General features: G+C 39.2%; 1 protein-coding gene across 1 annotated transcript in view; it reads left to right on the top strand.

Moving 5' to 3' along the window:
• SLC12A2 (solute carrier family 12 member 2) overlaps nt 1–20,636 on the top strand; it is a 78,629-nt gene that overhangs the window by 7,378 nt on the left and 50,615 nt on the right. The window contains exons 2-5 of the mRNA XM_049786719.1: nt 16,121–16,240; nt 17,390–17,465; nt 17,791–17,886; nt 19,670–19,809. Of these exons, the coding sequence (XP_049642676.1) occupies nt 16,121–16,240; nt 17,390–17,465; nt 17,791–17,886; nt 19,670–19,809 (432 nt within the window). The remainder of the gene's footprint in view (nt 1–16,120; nt 16,241–17,389; nt 17,466–17,790; nt 17,887–19,669; nt 19,810–20,636) is intronic.

Below are 20,636 nucleotides of genomic sequence, written 5' to 3'. Positions count from 1 at the left end.
TCCTGAGCGTAGAGCCAGGAGGAACCCTTGAGAACCCTTGAGTGCTGTCGGGTGTGACCCCCCCTAAAAAAAAAGAATTTTAGAAGTTCCTGGGATCTTTCTCTATTAGAGTGGTCTGAGCTAGTTTCTTCAACAGTTTATCTTCTAATTGAGTTTGATCATATTCTATTTATTTTTGGAGCCTTTTTTTTTTTTTAACTCTTGTGGCTTGGTATAATCCAATGGAGGAATGCTTACATAAATGAGATCCAGACCATCCAAGAAATGGGGAAGATGAAGGGAAAAGGAAATGATTAGAACATTAGTTCTACTAATTAAAGATTTGACTAATGCTATCTTGAGATGTGGATAAAATCCATGGTTATGGCTGCTGAGGCCTTCAGCTCAAAACTCTTACTAGGATTTATTTAGGTGGCATTTTCCACCAAAAGGCTCTGTCTGTCCCATAGAATGTAGCTAAGATTTTTCTAGTACCTATATTTAATAAAAAATAAGCAGATGAAATTAATTTTAATCATATATATTGATACCACATTCAAAATATTCATTAAACATGTAATCATCTAAATAAAAATAAGACATTTTACATTATTTTTGCAGGGAAAGTGGATGACCACATCTGTCTGTCCTTTGACTGTTGCTCCCTCTGCTCAGAAGTTACTGTTGGTAGTACTTTGGATGATTTGTGGTGCTGGAGATTCCAACTGGAATGGCCACATACAAGGCCAAGTGCCTTACCTATTACCTTTACCTCTAGCCCCTACATTCTTTTTATTTGTACTAAGCCTTTTTTTTTTTTTTTTTTTTTTGGTTTTTGGGCCACACCCAGTAATGCTCAGGGGTTACTCCTGGCTATGTGCTCAGAAGTTGCTCCTGGCTTGGGGGACCATATGGGACACCGGGGGATCGAACCGCGGTCCAAGGTTAGCGCAGGCAAGGCAGGCACCTTACCTTTAGCGCCACCGCCCGGCCCCTGTACTAAGCCTTTTAAAGTTGGTATTTGTTTTGCATTTTAGGTTCAGTATTTCACATACTCACTAACCAAATGTGACTAAGTTACTTTATGGCCAGAAAAATTTACAGTATATAGTTTGATTCTGAGGCCCATTCATTTTTAATGTATTTATTTTCATTTTTTGGGCCACATCCAGCAGTGCTCAGGGGTTACTCCTGGCTCTGCGCTCAGAAATCACTCCTGGCTGGCAGGGGGACCATAGGGGATTCGAGGATTCCAACCACTGCTCTTCAAACCACCATCGATACTGAATCGGCTGCATGCAAGGCAAACGACCTACTGCTGTGCTATCTCTGGCTCTCATTTTTAATTTTCTCATGTATATTTAACTTCCCATTGTTTTTGTTGTTTTATTTTTGGGTCACACCCGATGGTGCTCAGGGTTATTCCTGGTTCTGTGCTCAGAAATCGCTCCTGCCAGGCACGGGGGACCATATGGGATGCCGGGATTCGAACCACAGTTAGTCCAGGATCGACTGTGTGCAAGGCAAATGCCCTACTACTGTGCTATCTCTCTAACCCCTTAACTTCCCTGTTATTAAGGCACATTTGATGTAAGCAAATTTTAGATTTCCACTTGATGGATTAAAAGTTGAGGGAATAAAAGGTGAATGGATTTTCTACCTGAGGGAGTATAGCTGGCTGGAGCTATAGTAATTTGGATAGGGTGCTTGCCTTGCATGTAACAGGGCCAGGTTTGCTCTCTATTATTCCATATGGTCCCTCAAACACAACCAGGAATGATTACCAGGGCCGGAGCAGTAGCGCAGCAGTGGTAGGGGCATTTGCCTTGCATGCAGCTGACTGGGATGGACCTCAGTTCAATCCTCGGTGTCCCATATGGTCCCCCAAGCCAGGAGTAACCCCTGAATGTCACAGGGTGTGGCCCAAAAAGGGAAAAAAAAAAGGAGTGATTACTGAGTTGCAGATTCAGGAATAATTGAGTGGTCCAAAAAACAACTAAAAAATCTTTTTGTTTTTGTTTTTATGTCACACCCCAAAATGCTCAGGGGTTACTCCTAGCTCTGCACTCAGGCATCACTTCTGGCAGGCTTGAGGGTCCATACGGGATGCCCGGAATCAAATGCAGGTTGACTGCGAGCAAGACAGACACCTTCCCAGCTGTGCTATCACTCTGGCCACAGAGAGAAAATTTTGCCTTGAACTCATTTTTCTTGTAATAGACACAAACTCCTAACATCCTTACAGTCTAGTTAAGATCATTGTAACTATTCTGGACCTACTTACTTTTTACTTATAGAACCACCATCATTTTATCTAAGTAGTTCTTGTTAAAGTCACCACCATTTTCCCCTGTACCCAAGAAGCATTTGTTGTTTTGAGGTAGATTTTTTTTTTTTATCCACAACACAGCTTTTACTTTTCTTCTCCTATTTTGGCTCTTTCTACATGTTGTCTTTTACAATGTCTTTTATCTCTAACCTGTTCCATCTTGGTTTTACTTTGCTTTGAGTTCTCTCTTTCCCTCCCTCCCTCCCTCCCTCCTCCTTCCCTCTCTCTCCCTTCTTTCTTCTCCTTCCCTTCTTCCCTCTCCCTCCTTTCATCTCCTTCCCTCTCCCTCCTTCCCTCTCCTTCTTTCCTCTCTTTCTTTCTCTCTCCCTTTCTTCTTCCTCTCCCTTTCTCTCCCTCTCCCCTCTCCCCCCCTTGAGCCAGAGAGAGTACAGCATCCTTGCTGGATGCTTATCTAGGACAGACCCCCGTAGTCCCATATGGTCCCCAAGCCGGAAGCGATTTCTGAGTGCAGAGCCAGTAGTAAACCCTGAGAGTCACCGAGTGTGGCCCCAAAAAACCAAAACAAAATTAAATTTAATTAAAAAATTGTTTGTTTGTTTTTGGACTACACCCAGCTTTTCTCAGGGGTTACTCCTGGCTCTGCACTCAGGAATCACTGGAGTGCTTGGGGGGGGGGTGTCATTTGGCATGCTGGGGATTGAATCAGGGTTGGCCTTGTGCAAGGCAAACACCCTACCTTGCTGTGCTGTTGCTCTGACTCAAGATCTGGGTTTTTACTTGGAAGGACCTGCAAAGTTATTACTTGTCAGTTTTCAAAGCATTCTTAACTGGCATATCTGTATTTGGTCTTCAGATCAGTCTTTGCCAGATGGTAGGTTTTCATGAGATCTTAGAGTAGTCTCCATATAGCGAAGTAGTGGTTTGTTGAAAGCCACAACTAATACTTGGTGGTGAGACTAGATCTTTTTACTACTAGGTTTTAGTTTTCCTATCCTCCTCTTTTTTACCGGTGATCACCAACTTTTAAAAAGAATAACCTGGGGGAAAATTACAGGCTCCTCCTTCATAAAGATATTGTGGTTTTTAAAAGATTTCTAGTAGTAATTCTCATAGTTTGAGAACCAGTTGTCTAGACCATTTTGATTTAGGTATTAGCTGTACGACAGTATTACAATCGACAACTTTTAAATATCCTTATATATCTTTACATATTATTGGAGATCTGGCCTCTTTGGTAACTAGATTTGATTATATTAGGTTACTTTATTGAACATATGCCATTTGTTTTGATTTAGTTTGGGGGTCGTGCCTGCCTCTACACAACTCTAACTCCTGTTCAGTGATCACTCCAGCGATCAATCCTGCTGGGAATTGAATCCAGGTTGGCTACATACAAGGCAAGCACCAATCCACTTCTGCCACGTTAGCTCTGTAGAATGGGAACCTTTATAAACCTTTCAAAACATAGAGTAAACAGAAGCAAATTCAGGCTAGTAACAATTTACCCAAGTGTCATAACCAGTATATTGTAGCTACTGGTTTTAAACTTAGACATGTTCATCAGAAGCTCATATGTGAGGAATTAAGACAAATTTGTATGTTGCAAGTAAAGTGGCCTGTTGAAATCTTGCAGGGAAGTCAGCTAAAGTGTGAAGTGCTTGGAGATTGGCGTCCTGACAAAAGCACATGGAATAATGGACATAGATATTGACTCCTTAAAATTTTTTTGTTGTTAATTGACTTCCAATAGTTTCACAAAATCAGGCTTATCCCTTTTTCAAATTTAATCTTAATTATGTAGGTTTTGGGTCACACCTGCTGATGCTCAATCAAGGGTTATTTCCAGAACTGCACTACGGAATCTCCTGGTGAGCTTGGGGGTCCAGATGATCTGTCAAGAACAATACTGCATTGCCCATGTCCCAGGCAAACACCTGACCCACTGTACTATAGCTCTGACCCCAGGCGTAATCATTTAGAAACTAGTCTTTATAATAAGTTGCTCTTAAAACTGGCTTATTTATAAATTTCTGGAATAATAGATTTGGCTTAGATGCTTAGAGAAATTACTAAAATTTTAACACCATTTTAGACCTAATGATCATAGATTTGCTGACCCAAAACAGAGTTGTTCTAGAAACTAAGCAAATCTATAACACTAATAGAAAACTTTGCCACATTTATACTTGGGATGACATATTTATACTTCAAACATAGCTATATAAAATATGGCTAACTTTTTTCCAGGAAGTAGAGCAGGTTAGAAGGGAAAGTGAACATTGGTAAAGGTAGATCCAAAGATAGCTGGCATGTTTGTTGTAAAGATGATAGACTAGAAAATTATGAAAAGCAGAAACATAGTTATCAGAAAATAGCAATGTAGAATATTCCTTTAGCCAAAACCTGAGGCTTTGTTATTGCAGTATTTCCATTAGCATAATGCTAACATAGAACAAGTATTTTAATATAGAGATTAACAAACATTTTTAGAATATCTAAGTTTCAAATTAGCTAATAGTTATTATACATAATAGTTATTATTACATTATAAAAGATTGAATGTTGACGTTTTTAAGAACCAACTTCTTAAAATTATTGTCCAGTGGTTTTATTATACTTTATTGAAAATGTTCATTAAGGGAGAGATAGCTCAATATGCTGGACACATGTATTGCACACGAGGGCCGTGTTATAACACACTACATGGCTCCTTGAGCACAAGAGTTTCTTTCACCATTGTTGAATGAATAAGAAGTTCAATAGTCGTCAGTATATATACAAAAGTTCCTGTGTCATTATACTAATCACTATGAGTATATCCTCTCTGGAGATAATTTTGTACATTTACTGTGATTTTATTATATCTGAGCCTGTTGTGTGTGTGTGTTTTTTTTTTATTTTTTTAGATTTTCTTTTTCTTTTCTTTTTTTTGGGGGGGAATGGGGTCATAATCTAGCAATGCTAAGGGGTATTACTCCTGATGGGCTCCAGGGACCATATGGGATGCTGGGGTTTGAGCCCAGTGGTCTGCCACATGAAAGGGAAGTGCCTTACCAGCTGTGCTATCCCTTTAGCCCTTTCAGATATTTTTATTACTGTATTTTATTATATTGGTTTTTCTAGTTACATCTCTTTGCATAGTCATTATAGTGATTATTTCATTTATTGTTAATGCTTTTCTGCCATTTCCATTCTGCTGTTAAGTCTAATTTATTTCATTTGAATGACTGAGCCTTGGCAGGTTCCTTCCTTCCTTCCTTCCTTCCTCCTTCCTTCCTTCCTTCCTTCCTTCCTTCCTTCCTTCCTTCCTTCCTTCCTTCCTTCCTTCCTTCCTTCCTTCCTTCCTCTTTCTTTCTTTCTTTCTTTCTTTCTTTCTTTCTTTCTTTCTTTCTTTCTTTCTTTCTTTCTTTCTTTCTTTCTTTCTTTCTTTCTTTCTTTCTTTCTTTCTTTCTTTCTTTCTTTCTTTCTTTCTTTCTTCCTCCCTTCCTTCCCCTCCCTCCCCCTCCCTCTCTCCCTCCCCCTCCCTCCCTCCCTCCCTTCCTTCCTCCCTCCCTTCCTTCCTTCCTTCCTTCCTTCCTTCCTTCCTTCCTTCCTTCCTTCCTTCCTTCCTTCCTTCCTTCCTTCCTTCCTTCCTTCCCCTCCCTCCCTCCCTCCCTCCCTCCCTCCCTCCCTCCCTCCCTTCCTTCTTTCCTTCCTTCCTTCCTTTCCCTCCCTCCCTCCCTCCCTCCCCCTTCCTTCCTTCCTTCCTTCCTTCCTTCCTTCCTTCCTTCCTTCCTTCCTTCCTTCCTTCCTTCCTTTCCCTTCCTTTCCCTTCCCTTCCTTCCTTTCCCTCCCTCCCTCCCTCCCTCCCTCCCTCCCTCCCTCCCTCCCTCCCTCCCTCCCTCCCTCCCTTCCTTCCTTCCTTCCTTCCTTCCTTCCTTCCTTCCTTCCTTCCTTCCTTCCTTCCCCTTCTCTCCCTCCTTCCTTCCCTCCCCTCCCTCTTCTCTCTCTCTCTCTCTCTCTCTCTCTCTCTCTCTCTCTCTCTCTCTCTCTCTCTCCCTCTCTCTCTCTCGTTTTTGGACCACATCTGGCGACGCTCAGGGGTTACTCCTGGCTCTGCACTCAGAATTTGCTCCTGGTAGGCTCAGGTTTCATATGGAATGCTGGGAATCAAACCTGGGTCTGTCCCGGGTCAGCTGCATGCAAGGCAAACTCCCTACAGTTGGTGTTATCTCTCCTGCCTGGATTACTTGCTTTTAACTTGCCTAGACTTGACAAACTGGGGCCTCTCCCTTTCTGTAATAGCTGATAACTGTTTTATGGTTTCCGGCTGCTGCTTTTATAACCTGGTAACTGGGAAGGTCTTATCCATATTTGTGTAATTAATTTAGTGATAAGCTGGAATTGGAAATTTGGGCTTACCACATTTTTCCTTAGATGTTTTCACTTGATTGCCATCTGGAGGGGGCTTAGTATTTGTTCCACACCCAATGACACTCAGGTTATTCTGTGTACTCAGGAGTAGCCCTTGATAACAGTGCTCTGGGGACTAGATGTGGGTCCAGGATTTAAACAAGGGTTGGTCTCATGTAATGCTAGCGCCTTGCTTTCCATTATTTTTCTCTCTCTTAATTTTCTATTCTTTTGCTGACTTTGATTTATGATATTTCAAGCTTATGTTTGTTTTTGTTTAAATAGGGTTCAGGGCCACACAGGGAGTACTCCTCTCTTTTGTGTGTAGGGATCGCTCTAGACCAGGCACAGGGGATTTTTCCTTCCACCTGAGAATATTTTTTTATTTGTTTTTAGTTTAGCTGTCAATTCAAGATTTAAATTAAATATTGGCCTTCTCCATACTGTTATGTAATATTAAGAGGGCTGTTCTATCTTTAATCCTGATTACTGCCATAGGAAAATAGAAATGATGGCAGTTTAATTTTTATTGTTGCATGGATTTCTCCATATAATTGCTTTTACAATATCTTTTTAAATTAATTTATTTAAAGAAAATGTATTACAGGGCCTGGAGAGATAGCACAGCGGCGTTTGCCTTGCAAGCAGCCGATCCAGGACCAAAGGTGGTTGGTTCGAATCCGGTGTCCCATATGGTCCCCGGTGCCTGCCCGGAGCTATTTCTGAGCAGACAGCCAGGAGTAACCCCTGAGCACTGCCGGGTGTGACCCCAAAAAAAAAAAAGAAAATGTATTACATAGTTGACATAACTGATGATAATACATTTTTAGGGAGACCAAAAGCAACATGTTTTTTTAAAAAATAGAAAATTGAAAGAAAAACTAGAGATGAAAGAGAAAGGAAAGAATATTTTTGAAAATTGACTCACACTGAATTCATTGAAGCACCAGCAGAAAGTTTAATAAGTTCTTTTTTTTTTAAAAGGATGAGTTAAAAAAATAAAATAATAACGGTGTGAGAGTGCTTTTACAATATTTTATTTAATATGCTGCTAGTCATGGATTTATATTTTGGAAATGAAGTTATTTGAATTATAGATCAGTTATTATCAACATGGAAACGTTAGTTTTATGACAATTTTAATTATAATGTTACCAGTGTGTTTGACTTCAAGTTAGGTGAAATTTGTTTAAGTTATGCTAATTTTGTTCATTGCTTTTGTGGTCACAATCAGTGGTCATCATGATAACTCGTGGCTCTGCACTCAAGAATTATTCCTGGTGAGGTACAAGGGACCATATGAGATGCCAAAGATTGAACTGGATTAGCAGCATGCAGGACAAATTCCCTACCCTCTGAACTATCTCTCTAGCCCCAAATTAGGCTAGTCTTAATCCATTCTATTGAAAACAAAGTATTAGATATTTAGTAATAAACATTACAAGGTAGAACTTTGAATTCTTTACTACAATCAGCCGTTTTAACTTGGTTTATTTCAAAGTCACATGGTCAAACCCTCCACTTTCATCTATGGTACTTGAGTTTTGCGTTAGTGCATTAATAGAGCATTGTTAGCCAGAGCAGATTGGATTTCTGTAAAACAATACTTTGTTTTGAAAGAGTAAATCTGTATGGGGAGCATTATGCCCAATACACCAATCACCGACAGCACGGATAAGAAATGTTGATAACTTTGGGATGATATAATTGGCTAGTGGTTCATAAAAAACTGTCAAAATAAAATCAGCAATTTTCTCATCGAAATTTGCATGTGAATACATTTGTTTTAGTGCTAATTTGACTTTTTACGAAATGAGTACTTCAGTGTACTGTAGTGTTAAACAAATACTTTAAAATATGCAGTTTTATTTTGAGTATTCTATGGCCATCAGAGCCAAATACATTGTTGCTGGGGGGGGGGTCATAGGTATCTCATAAAATTCAAGGCATTTATCCTATATTTACATATATATTTGGTTTTTGGGTCACACCCAGCAGTGCTCAGGGCTTACTCCTGGCTCCATGCTCAGAAATCACTCCTGGCAGGCTCAGGGGACCATATGGGCTGCCGGGACTCAAACCACTGTCCGTCTGCATGCAAGGCAAACACCCTACCTCCATGCTATCCCTCCGACCTCCCAAAATTTCTATTTTTGTAGTATCATTATTAATATATTCATTCAGAACTTTGTCTATAGGACTTTTTTTAAGGCCACACCTGTGATACTTGGGTTATTTATGGCTCTGCTCTCCAGAATTACTCCTGGTGGTGTTTGAGGGGACCACATGGGATGACGGGATTGAACCTGGTTCAGGCACTTGCCCTGCCTTCTATGCTATTGCTCCGGCCCCAAAACAGTATTTTTTGATGAATATTTTGAAGTGTGTGTAAGTTCTGGTTTATTTACATTAACAGTAAGCTGCATATTAACAAAGGAGTAAATTCTTTTATAGTAATAGCATCCTGAAATAAAGATACTTATTACTCTAGCTGTTAGTAATTGTAGATTAATTTGTTTAAAGCTTAGCACAGATGTTACTTATATTCTCATAATGTGCAGTCTTTACATTCATCTCAGGCCTGCTGTGAAAATACATATCAATTATTGCCACTAAAGTTTATAGCAAAGGGAGGAAGTCTTCATTCAGCGTATTTTTAGTGCTAGGATGGTAAAACACTTCTATTTGGTCATATAATCATTGCACTTTTTACATTGCTTTTTTACATTGGTGATGGTGTGGGTGCTAAGTGTGTACCACATTGAAGAACATCAATGCCATAATTGTGAGAGTTATTGCTTTTGTCTTATTCTTTCAGAGGGGGGGGTCTTTAAATCCTGCTAATATCAAGTTATAAGAAGCAATATATCTAGATTAATGTTTTGTAATATTTTGGTTAATTAACATTTAGATTATTAAATTCTTGAGATGGAAATTTAATATTTTTCACCTGTAATTGTTGAAGTAAAAGATAATTTATTTTTCATTGATAACAATAGCCAGCTTATTGCACATTTACCCTGCTGGTGTCAGCAGTATATTAAGTACTTAATGTACTCAATTAAGAAATGATTTGAGTGGCCGGTGCTGTTGCACATGTCCAACCCGGGTTCCATCTTGTGCATCCCATACGGTCCCCCAAGCAGCACTGAATAATTCATAAGCACAGATCCAGGCTTAACCCCTGAGCACCACCAGGTGTGGCCCAGCCCCCAAAGGAAATGTTTTGATTTTTATATTTATTAGAAAATGCTGTGTTAAGTTAATCATATTTCTATGTATATGTAAAAATTTGTGATGGAAGCTTATTTAGGATTTACAATAGCTTTCAACTGTGCAGTGTAGTGTTAGCTATATTTATTTAGCTTTACATTGCATTCCCATACTTAACACTGAAAATTTTGGGACCAAAGCAATACTTACAGCATGTAGGATGCTTGTCTTGCACGGAACCAATCCAGATTTTAGCAAAACTTTCCCCTCAGCCTGTGTGGGGTGATTCTTGAGCTCAGAAACAGGATTAAGCCCTGAGCACCACCAGGTATGCCCTTAACACACACACACACACACACACACACACACACACACACACACACACACACACACACACACACACACACACACACACACACACACACACCACACAGCAAAACTTTCCCCTCAGCCTGTGTGGGGTGATTCTTGAGCTCAGAAACAGGATTAAGCCCTGAGCACCACCAGGTATGCCCTTAACACACACACACACACACACACACACACACACACACACACACACACACTCACTCCCCCGTTGAAAATGTAAAAACACACACACACACACACCCCACTCCCCCATTGAAAATGTAAAAACACACACACACACCATTCCCCCGTTGAAAATGTAAACTTTTTTTTTTTTTTTTTTTTGGTTTTTGGGCCACACCCGGTGGTGCTCAGGGGTTACTCCTGGCTGCCTGCTCAGAAATAGCTCCTGGAGGCACGGGGGACCATATGGGACACCGGGATTCTAACCAACCACCTTAGGTCCTGGATCGGCTGCTTGCAAGGCAAACACCGCTGTGCTATCTTTCCGGGCCCGGATTTTGGTTTTTGGGTCACACTTCGCAGTGCTCAGGTGTTCTTCTTGGCTCTGTGCTCAGAAACCGTCTTGGGTCACACTTGGCAGTGCTCAGGTGTTCCTCTTGGCTCTGTGCTCAGGAACCGTCCTGGAAGGCTCTCTGGGGATAATATGGGATGCAGGAAATCGAACCTGGATCTGTCCAATGTTGGCTGCATGCAAGGCGAACACCCTACTGCTGTGCTATCACTCCGGTCCCAAAAATGTAACCTTTTAATCTCCCCAAGCTCTGTATCTCTAGCAACTACCAACTTTTTTTTCATATCTGTGAACTTATCTTACTTTTGTTATTTTATTTTTTATCTAGGCTTTTAATCTAGGCTGAAGTAAGATCTATTGTTTGATTTTTTTTTCTGACATTCATGTAGCATTGTGCCTTCATGTTCCATCCTTGTTGTCACAGATGGTAGTATTCATATATATATATATTTTTTTGGTTAACTGAATAGTATTCTAGTGTTTTTTTTTTTTTTTTTTTTGGGCCACACCCAGTGACGCTCAGGGGTTACTCCTGGCTATGCACTCAGAAGTCTCTCCTGGCTTGGGGGACCATATGGGATGCCGGGGATCGAACCGCGGTCCATCCTAGGCTAGCGCAGGCAAGGCAGGCACCTTACCTCTAGCGCCACCGCCCGGCCCCAGTATTCTAGTGTTTATGTGTATCAATCAACCAGGGAAATTTAGGGTTTTGTTTACATATTCTGACTTTATCTTTTTGAAATAGTATTTTTATTTTCTTCAGATTAGTAACATAAGTGGAATTGTTGGATGAACAATAAGTAGTATTTTATACTTTTGAAATATCCATACTGTTTTCCACAAGTTACATTCCTACTACATGCACCAAGTTTCCCTTTACTTCAGATCATCACTAGCATTTGTTATTTTTTGTCTTTTTGATCATAGCTATTGTCAGAGTTGCCAGGTGACTTCTTTGTGGTTTTGGTATTCATTTTTCATAAATTAGTGGTTTATAATCTTTTCATGTTATGTCTTTGTTCTGAAAAGGTGTTTGCTCAGATCCTTTCTATTAAATACTTTTTTGAGTTTGGGAGTTATGTATGCCTGGAGATGGTTAGGGGTTAATTTCAGCTCAGGGACCTATGGGTCCCTCTGGCAATGTTCAGGGACCCCATGGTACTAGGGATCAATCCTAGAACCTTTTGCATGCACGCAAACCCACTAACCTATTTCTACCCTCTCCTATTCAGTTGGGGTTGGGTCACACCTGGAGGCGCTCAGAAATTGATCCTGTCAGGCATATGGGATGTCAGGATTCAGACCACTGTCTGGTCCTGGATTGGCTGTGTACAAGGCAAATGCCCTACTGCTGTGCTATCTCTCCGGCCCCTCTCATTCAATTTTAAATGGAATGGTTTATATTTTTGATTCTTGGATTCTATGGTTTCTTTATATAATTGGACTTCTAGCACCTTCCTGCATGATTTGCAAATATTTTCTTTGATTCAGTTGGTTGCTTTTCATTTTGTTCATGATTTCATTTGCTGTTGCAAGAATTTTAGTTTGGTTATGGAATGAAATCTGAGATCATCATTTAGGCTGATCAGGGATCTTTTGTTTTCGTTATTCATTTTTGTTTTGGGGATCACATCCTGTGCTGCATGGAGGTTACTCCCGACTGACTGCATTCATGGTGGGCTTGGGACCATAAAGTATGCCTGGGAATCGGGCCGGGAAGGTGGTGCTAGAGGTAAGGTGTCTGCCTTGGATCGCGGTTCGATCCCCTGGCATCCCATATGGTCCCCCCAAGCCAGGGGCGATTTCTGAGCTCATAGCCAGGAGTAACTCCTGATGGTCAAACGGGTGTGGCCCAAAAACAAACAAACAAACAAAGATCTTTAAAAAAAGGATGCCTGGGAATCAAACCTGTATTAGCCATGTGCCAGGCAAGTGTCCTGAGAGAGATTGTATTCTCTCTGACCTTTTTTTTTTTTTGTCTTTTTATGTTTTCTGAAGGCCATTTGTCTAGCTTTGCCTGCTTTAAAACTTTTTTTTTTTTTTTTTTTTTTGCCTTTTTTGGGGGCCACATCCAGTGACGCTCAGGAGTTACTTCTGGCTATGTGCTCAGAAATCCCCCCTGGCTTTGGGGAACCATACTGGACTCCAGGGATCGAACCACGTTCTGTCCTAGGTCAGCCCCGTGCAAGGCAAACACCCTACCCCTGCGCTATCACTTCGGCCCCACCAACTCTTATTTGATCCCCAGTACCACATGGTCCCTCAGCATCATTAAGTGCAACGGTGGAAGTCCTTTGAGCCTCCTCCCTGGGGTGGTATTATCCATGCATCACTGTACTACAGGGCCCAAACAACACTGCATCCTTGGGCCCTCTTGTAGATTTCAGAAACCTCCTAGAGACCCATTAGGAGCACTCTTTCCTCAAAAGAAAAAAAAAAAGGCTCATCACCAAGGCTATACCATGGGGTAGGAATTTGGCTTAAAGGCTGTGCATATATTCAACTTGAGATGATAATGCTGCCTTTTTTGGAGATAATATCTGTTTCCATTTGAAATTGTTGATTAGTTCAATTATTTTCACTAGCAAAATGTTTGGGAGATTTTCTATTTGTAAGATTATCATTTTCTCACACTTTTTTTTTTTTTTTTTGGTCACACCTGCTGGTTACTCTTCTCTGTGCTCTGAAATTACTCCTGGCACACTGGAGACCATATAGGATGCCCAGATCGAACCAAGATTGGACCAGACGCTTGCAAGGCAAACAATTTACCCACTGTGCTATTGTTCCAGCCCCACACTTCATTTTCTTAAATTATATGGGATAAGGTCTTTTCTTCTTCTGATAATGTAAACTGAGGGTTAAACTGAGAGAGATAGGGGTTAAATCATTTGCCAGAGTTCACATAGTTAAGAGAGGTTGAGCTGGAATTTGAACCTAGGTCTGACTGAGGAGCAGATACTTTAAATTTTACATCGACTATTTTCAGACATTCTTTGGCAAACCAGTTGCCTCTAAGGGCTAAATATTCGTTCACATCTTTGATAAAAGGAAATTTCTCACTTATGCTGACATTTTAATACATATTGACGGTGTGGAGGTAGGTTAATAGACAACAAAACTCTTAAAAAAAGATAATAATAATAAAGAAGATAATGAGATTTAAGATCTATTATGAAGAAAATAAAGAGGACTGCTGAGAAGGAAAAACAGTAGGACCTTTAGGACATTTGATTAAAAGGAATTGTAGGATAGGTGCAGCCCATAGAATAATTACCTTAATTTCATGTAAATAGTGATATCTTCATAAAAATTATATACAAGTGACTATCAGGGCTGGAGAGATATATAGCAGATAAGGCACTTAACTTGCATGTGGCTGATCCAGGTTCAATCCCTGACATTTCATATGGTTCCCCAAGCCATCCAAGAATAATTCTTGAGTACAGAGCCAGGAGTAATCCCTGAGCATGACTGCATGAGGCAAAAGACAAAGAATACATTAATTATTAAAGTGGCTATTTTGAGCAGCTAAAGTGGGTTTTGAATTGGAAAAAAGGAAGTCATAGATAAAATAGAAAGCAGTTGGCCTATTTTACCTATCCATTATCTCCAAACTAACTACCTGAGTTCAGTACCATCTATAATAATTTCATGTAATTATTCAATACAGTTTAATATTACATATAACAATTTGTTTCAGGTTTCACCAAATTGATATGCTTTTGAGTGGGTGTATTTGCAGACTGTTACTCTGTTGCTCAGGGGCTCCTTCTGGCTCTGTGTTCAAAGATCTTTTCTGGTGATACTGGGGATCATATATGGTGCCAGGGATAAAAATAAAACTGGGGTGGGGTTCATGAAATACAAGCACCTTAATTCCTGCATAATTACTTTGACTTTCAGAAAAACATTGAAAAAAAATTTTGAGGGCCATGCTAGAAAGCTTTTAGCTTCTGTAGATTTTGAAGTAGAGGAGGGAGTAAATTGCAAAGAATAAAAATAGCTAAGGGATAGAGAAATTTAGGTAGGAAGTTTTCTGATTTAGATAATTTGTCTATCTTCTGTCCCCTTGTCCAAACTAGATCTTTAAAATAATTGCCCTGAATATTTTGAGGGATCCTACCAGTGAGAAGATTGATTGAATTGTCACAATAGCTTCATGATTAAATTTGAGAGACTTTCTTCATTTATTAAATGCAAAGAATAGCTTTTAAAGATATGTCTATTCAGAGAAATAAACTTGAATATTTAGGAAAGTGTCTGATATGCAGTAGGCATCTTAGTGAATAGAATAGTGACTATTAAAATAAGCCAAATAGATAATGATGAATTAACATACTAAGAATTTTTAGTTTATTCCACAGGTAATGGGTAACTAAACCTAGATTAATGTACAACTGTATTATATAAGAAATTCTATTTATGAAGGCAGAAAAATAATTTTTTTATATTAGCACAAGAAAAGTCTGATTTATAGCTTAATGCACTTGAATTGATTAGGATTTTATAACATTTTATATCACCCGTAAATAACACATTTACATTACTTTCCTAACCAATAACGCTATATTTGTTTTGTTTTGTTTTTGGGTCACACCTGACAACGCTCAGGGGTTACTCCTGGCTCTGTGCTCAGAAATCACTCCTGGAAGTCTCAGGGGACCATATGGGATGCTGGGAATCAAACCATTATTGGTCCAGGGTCAGCTATGTGCAAAGCAAACTCCTTACTGCTGTGAATAAAGCAATTTTTTGGTTGCTTTTTTTGGGGTCATACTAGGCAGTACTGAGGAATTCTTCCTGGCTATATACTCAAATTACTACTGGCAGTGCTTTGGGAACCACTTGAGATACTGAGGATCAAATCCAGGTATGTCACATGCAAAGCAAACACTACTTGCTGCTCTAGCCCCTATAAAGCAATTAAAGCAAAACTTTTGTGTGTGCTTATGAGGGGAGTGATATAATAGCACAGCAGATAGGATATTTTTCTTGCGTGTGGCTGACCTGGGTTTGATCTCCCGTATCACATATATTTCCTGAGCCTGCCAGGAGTAAATCCTGAGCACAGACCAGTAGTAACCTCTGATTACCTCCAGGTGTGTCCCCAAAAGCAAACATAATTAGGTAAAAATTAGTAGTTTTCTTAGTTATTTTCTTCTATTATATTTTCCTCAGGGAGAAGGAATAGTTAGAAGTTAGAAGTCCTCAATTCTTTGAAAGTTATACTCTGCCTTCTAAATATGATTAACTATGTTTTAGATTTCTTTTTAAAATCAGATGATTTAGGGGGCGGGGGGGGGGAAATCAGATGATTTAAAATGTAGATATTCTTAATCATCGCCATTTCCTTTTCCCAGGAACCCTTTGAGGATGGCTTTGCAAATGGGGAAGAAAGTACTCCCACCAGAGATGCTGTGGTCACATATGCTGCAGAAAGTAAAGGAGTTGTGAAGTTCGGCTGGATCAAGGGAGTATTAGTATGTGCATATGGATTTCATTTCATTTAAAAAAAAAAACACTGGTTTTTAATTTTACTGTGTTTTTAGTGCAATGAATTGAATTCAGGTCTTTTGCTCTACCAGTGAGTTATATCCCTGACCAGTCTTCATTTTAGAGATATAGCATTTTTTCATTTTATTATAAAATCTAATATTTTATTAAATCTCTGGAAAGTTATCTTTTCACCACTCACCTATGTGTCTATGAAAATTATTAATAACTTATACCCCTTTCATTATTTTTCTTTACTTTTTGGGCTTCAGTCAGCAGCACTCAGGGACTACTAACTCCATCCTCAGAGATTACTCTTTGCAGTAATCTTGAGCCACTGGGATGCTGAGGATTGAAACAGTGTTGGTCTTATGCAAGGCAAACACCCTATAGGAGTTGCTGTTGCTCCAGTCCCTCCTTTCATTATTCATATTAAATTCATTAATGGAAACACAGTATATCATTTTAATGAAAGCAAGTTGATTATCCTATTACTGTTTTTTTCTCTTAATTATATCACATAGTGTCACTTTTTAGAAATCATAAAGTTGTTAAATTAACAGGTGCATCAAAATAAAACAAAACTAGAAAGAGTTGAAATAAACCTGTTTCATTTCTCTGCTGTCCCATTATCTTATTATTTTTTTTTTTTTTGGTCATACCCAGCAGTGCTCCAGTGTTACTCCTGGCTCTACGCTCAGAATTAGCTCCTGTCAGGCTCGGGACCATATGGGATGCCGGGATTCGAACCACCTTCTGCATGAAAGGCAAATGCCTTACCTCCATGCTATCTCTCCGGCCCCTCTCTAAGCTCTTAATCAACTCACAAGAGCCATGGAGATAATGCACTAGGCTATATATAGCACATGCTTTTGTATGCAAGAGCCCTGGATTTGATTTCTTGACTTGCTAGGGGCAGATTAGTTCATGAAACATTGCTGGGCGTAACCCTTGTGCACTGAGATAGGGGGCTCCTGAATATCACTGATGGCATCAAATTGAAAACAAAAACTACTTAGGAAAAGGGAGAGAAAATAAAAGTGCAGTTTTAAATGCTATGAATTTTTGCTAGTTAGGCATTTATGTATTGCTTTGGATTACTTTGAAATATTACTTGGTCTTCTTTTTCTTCCTAGGTACGTTGTATGTTAAACATTTGGGGTGTGATGCTCTTCATTAGGTTATCATGGATTGTGGGTCAAGCTGGAATAGGTATGTGAAATTACAAACTGCATGATTCATTTAAGAATGAATAAACAAAATAATTGCATGCTTAAGCTTTCAGTCTCATAAAATTCAGAGAATTGAATCATAAAGTTGTATCTTCCTTTGTATTCAGCTTGATATTTCTGTTTTCACTATTTTCTTTAGATTTTCTAAAATGGGATCAAGTAAAGTGATGTTACTTTATCAGTGTATTAACTTGTTTTATTAGTTACGATATTAAATTTGATAGGTCTGGAGCAATCAGTTTTGAATATGGCAAATTTAAATAAGAGTATGTAATTATTCTTGACTTTTTTCTTTGTTCCTAAAGGTTTATCGGTTCTTGTAATAGCCATGGCTACTGTTGTAACAACTATTACAGGATTATCCACATCAGCAATAGCTACTAATGGATTTGTACGAGGAGGTAAATTCAGTCTTTTGACATCATTGTTTAATTCCTGCTACTGAATAAATTATTATTTAAATTTATCTCTCTGTGCTGTCTCTTCGGCCCATCTTCAGCTCTTTAAATTTAGATAGTGAGCCTAAAAATGAGTGATTCATGAAACCAATAGCAGCATGACTTCTGAAGTGTTGTTCTCCATGTGAATTAGAACTTATTCAAAATATAGATCATACTGAAAATGTTGAAAACCTTTTTCATTATTCATAGCTACCACTAAATATATTTACAAGTACGTGTACCTCAGAAACCATGTCCAGTCTTCTGCCCTGAGATACCAAGGAAATATGTGGAATGCATAGAGATTAATCAGCAAATAACCAAGTGCTATAGTTTTTTTCTAACACCTTCACAGTTATAATTCATAAAGGAAAACATTGCATCCATCAGTTAGAACCTATAGTTTTAAATCCTGTTACCATCAGACACTCAAAAATGAGAAATTATGCAATATTCCTCATTTCATAATGAAAATAGTAAGCAAAACGTCATTAAAGAATGACCAAATTCTCTTTTGTGAGGAATTTTTTTTTTCATAACAGTTGTTGATTTGAAAGTCTGGCTGATAGCTTTTTGAATACTAACAAGCTGTATCACCTACAATGAATTTTGTAGACTCTTTTAATGAATGTATTTAAAGGGATCAATCTTTTTTTGTGTGTGGATGGGTACCTCAGTTAAGATTCACTTGTGGATCATGTAAAAACTTATTTTTTTTATAGGAAAGAGTACGTTAAGGGTATAAAACTGAATAGATTACATTGCCCTATGTAGTTCTTTTCTTTCTTTTTTTTTTTTTTGTTTTTGGGCCATACCCGTTTGGCGCTCAGGGGTTACTCGTGGCTATGTGCTCAGAAATCACTCCTGGCTTGGGGGGACCATATGGGACGCCAGGGGATCGAACCACGGTCTGTCCTACGCTAGCGCTTGCAAGGCTGACACCTTACCTCTAGCGCCACCTTCCTGGCCCCCTATGTAGTTATTTTCAAAGATATATTGAAATATTTAAATTTTTAGGGTATCACTTGGTAGGAAGAGACTATTATCAATTTTAACTTTACATTTGAAATAGAAAAGTAGAGATTTAAACAGCATTATTATTTTTTTAATTTTTTTATAGCAGAGTTATTTTTTTTTTTTTTTTTTGTGGTTTTTGGGTCACACCCGGCAGTGCTCAGGGGTTACTCCTGGCTCCATGCTCAGGGGTTACTCCTGGCAGGCACGGGGGACCATATGGGACGCTGGGATTCGAACCGATGACCTCTTGCATGAAAGGCAAACGCCTTACCTCCATGCTATCTCTCCAGCCCCAATATAGCAGAGTTATTTTATATTTGATAAATGAAGAACTCTCTGGATGTTGAAACCTTTTTTTTTTTTGGTTTTTGGGCCACACCCGGCGGTGCTCAGGGGTTACTCCTGGCTGTCTGCTCAGAAATAACTCCTGGCAGGCACGGGGACCACATGGGACACCGGGACTCGAACCAACCACCTTTGGTCCTGGATCGGCTGCTTGCAAGGCAAACGCTGCTGTGCTATCTCTCCGGGCCTGGATGTTGAAACCTTAATGAAGTGGATTGTAAAGAATTCTGTGTGTTTGTGAAAGTACGCTCACCCACTTACCCATTAATTTAACTGCTTATTGACTCAATGTGCTTTGTGAACTCTTGTATCACTTAACAGAACAATTTGACATTTAAAATCATTAACATTAGTGCTTTTTTGTTTGTTTTTTTTCTTTTAGGAGGAGCGTATTATCTCATATCTAGAAGTCTAGGCCCAGAATTCGGTGGTGCAATTGGTCTGATCTTCGCTTTTGCCAATGCTGTTGCAGTTGCTATGTATGTGGTTGGATTTGCAGAAACTGTGGTGGAGTTGCTTAAGGTGATTCACCGTTTTGTTATTTGTTACTATCTTTATTGAGTGTTTATAGTAAATCGCCATATTAGATATTAGGAAAGATAATAGGAAAGCAGTGATGAATATGAAACAAATTGTTCAAGAAATTTTGTGTGGAAAAACAGACAAAAATGTTACAGAATGTCCAACGTGACTAATTGAAAGGGCCTTGAAAACATGAAAGGAGATCACTTAACATCATCCAGGAACAGGAATGATCATGTCGAACATGGGGTTTTCAAGAGCAGAATCTAAATTGTAGGAAAACAGCAGTGAAGAAGTGTGATATGAGAAAAACAGGAAGATAATGGAAACAGCAGCTCAGAAAGGATAAAGTTTGATGTGTCCTTTTAAAATAAGGGAAATGTTTGAACTACAGCATGGCAAAGAAATTTACTAATAAGGGAGATAGCATAACGGTGTGATAGCATAAAGGGCTGTAATGTGGATGCACTAGGGAGATCCAAGTTTGATGCCTTGCATCACAGTCTTTAAAACATCATCAGGAGAAACCTTTTGAGTGTCAATACTCAGAATAACTTTGAATAGTACCAAGTGTGGTCCCAAAATAAACAACAAGAAAGAATACAGAGAAAAATGATCAAGTCAGGAAGGATCTTATTTGTTGCTAAATTTGAACTTTATCTTTTTATTTTTTGTTTATTGGGCCACAACTGGTGGTGCTTGGGTTTCTCCTGGCTCTGTGCTCAGAAATTGCTCCTGGCAGGCATGGGGACTGACCATATAGGATGCGGGATTTCAACCACTGTTGGTTCTGGGTCGGCCACTTGCAAGGCAAACACCCTACCGCT

Source organism: Suncus etruscus, chromosome 14 (assembly GCF_024139225.1).
Source record: "Suncus etruscus isolate mSunEtr1 chromosome 14, mSunEtr1.pri.cur, whole genome shotgun sequence".
Classification (NCBI taxonomy): Eukaryota; Metazoa; Chordata; class Mammalia; order Eulipotyphla; family Soricidae; genus Suncus; species Suncus etruscus.
The sequence above is the reverse complement of the archived record's forward strand: the minus strand, read 5'-3'. Positions and strand labels throughout refer to the sequence as shown.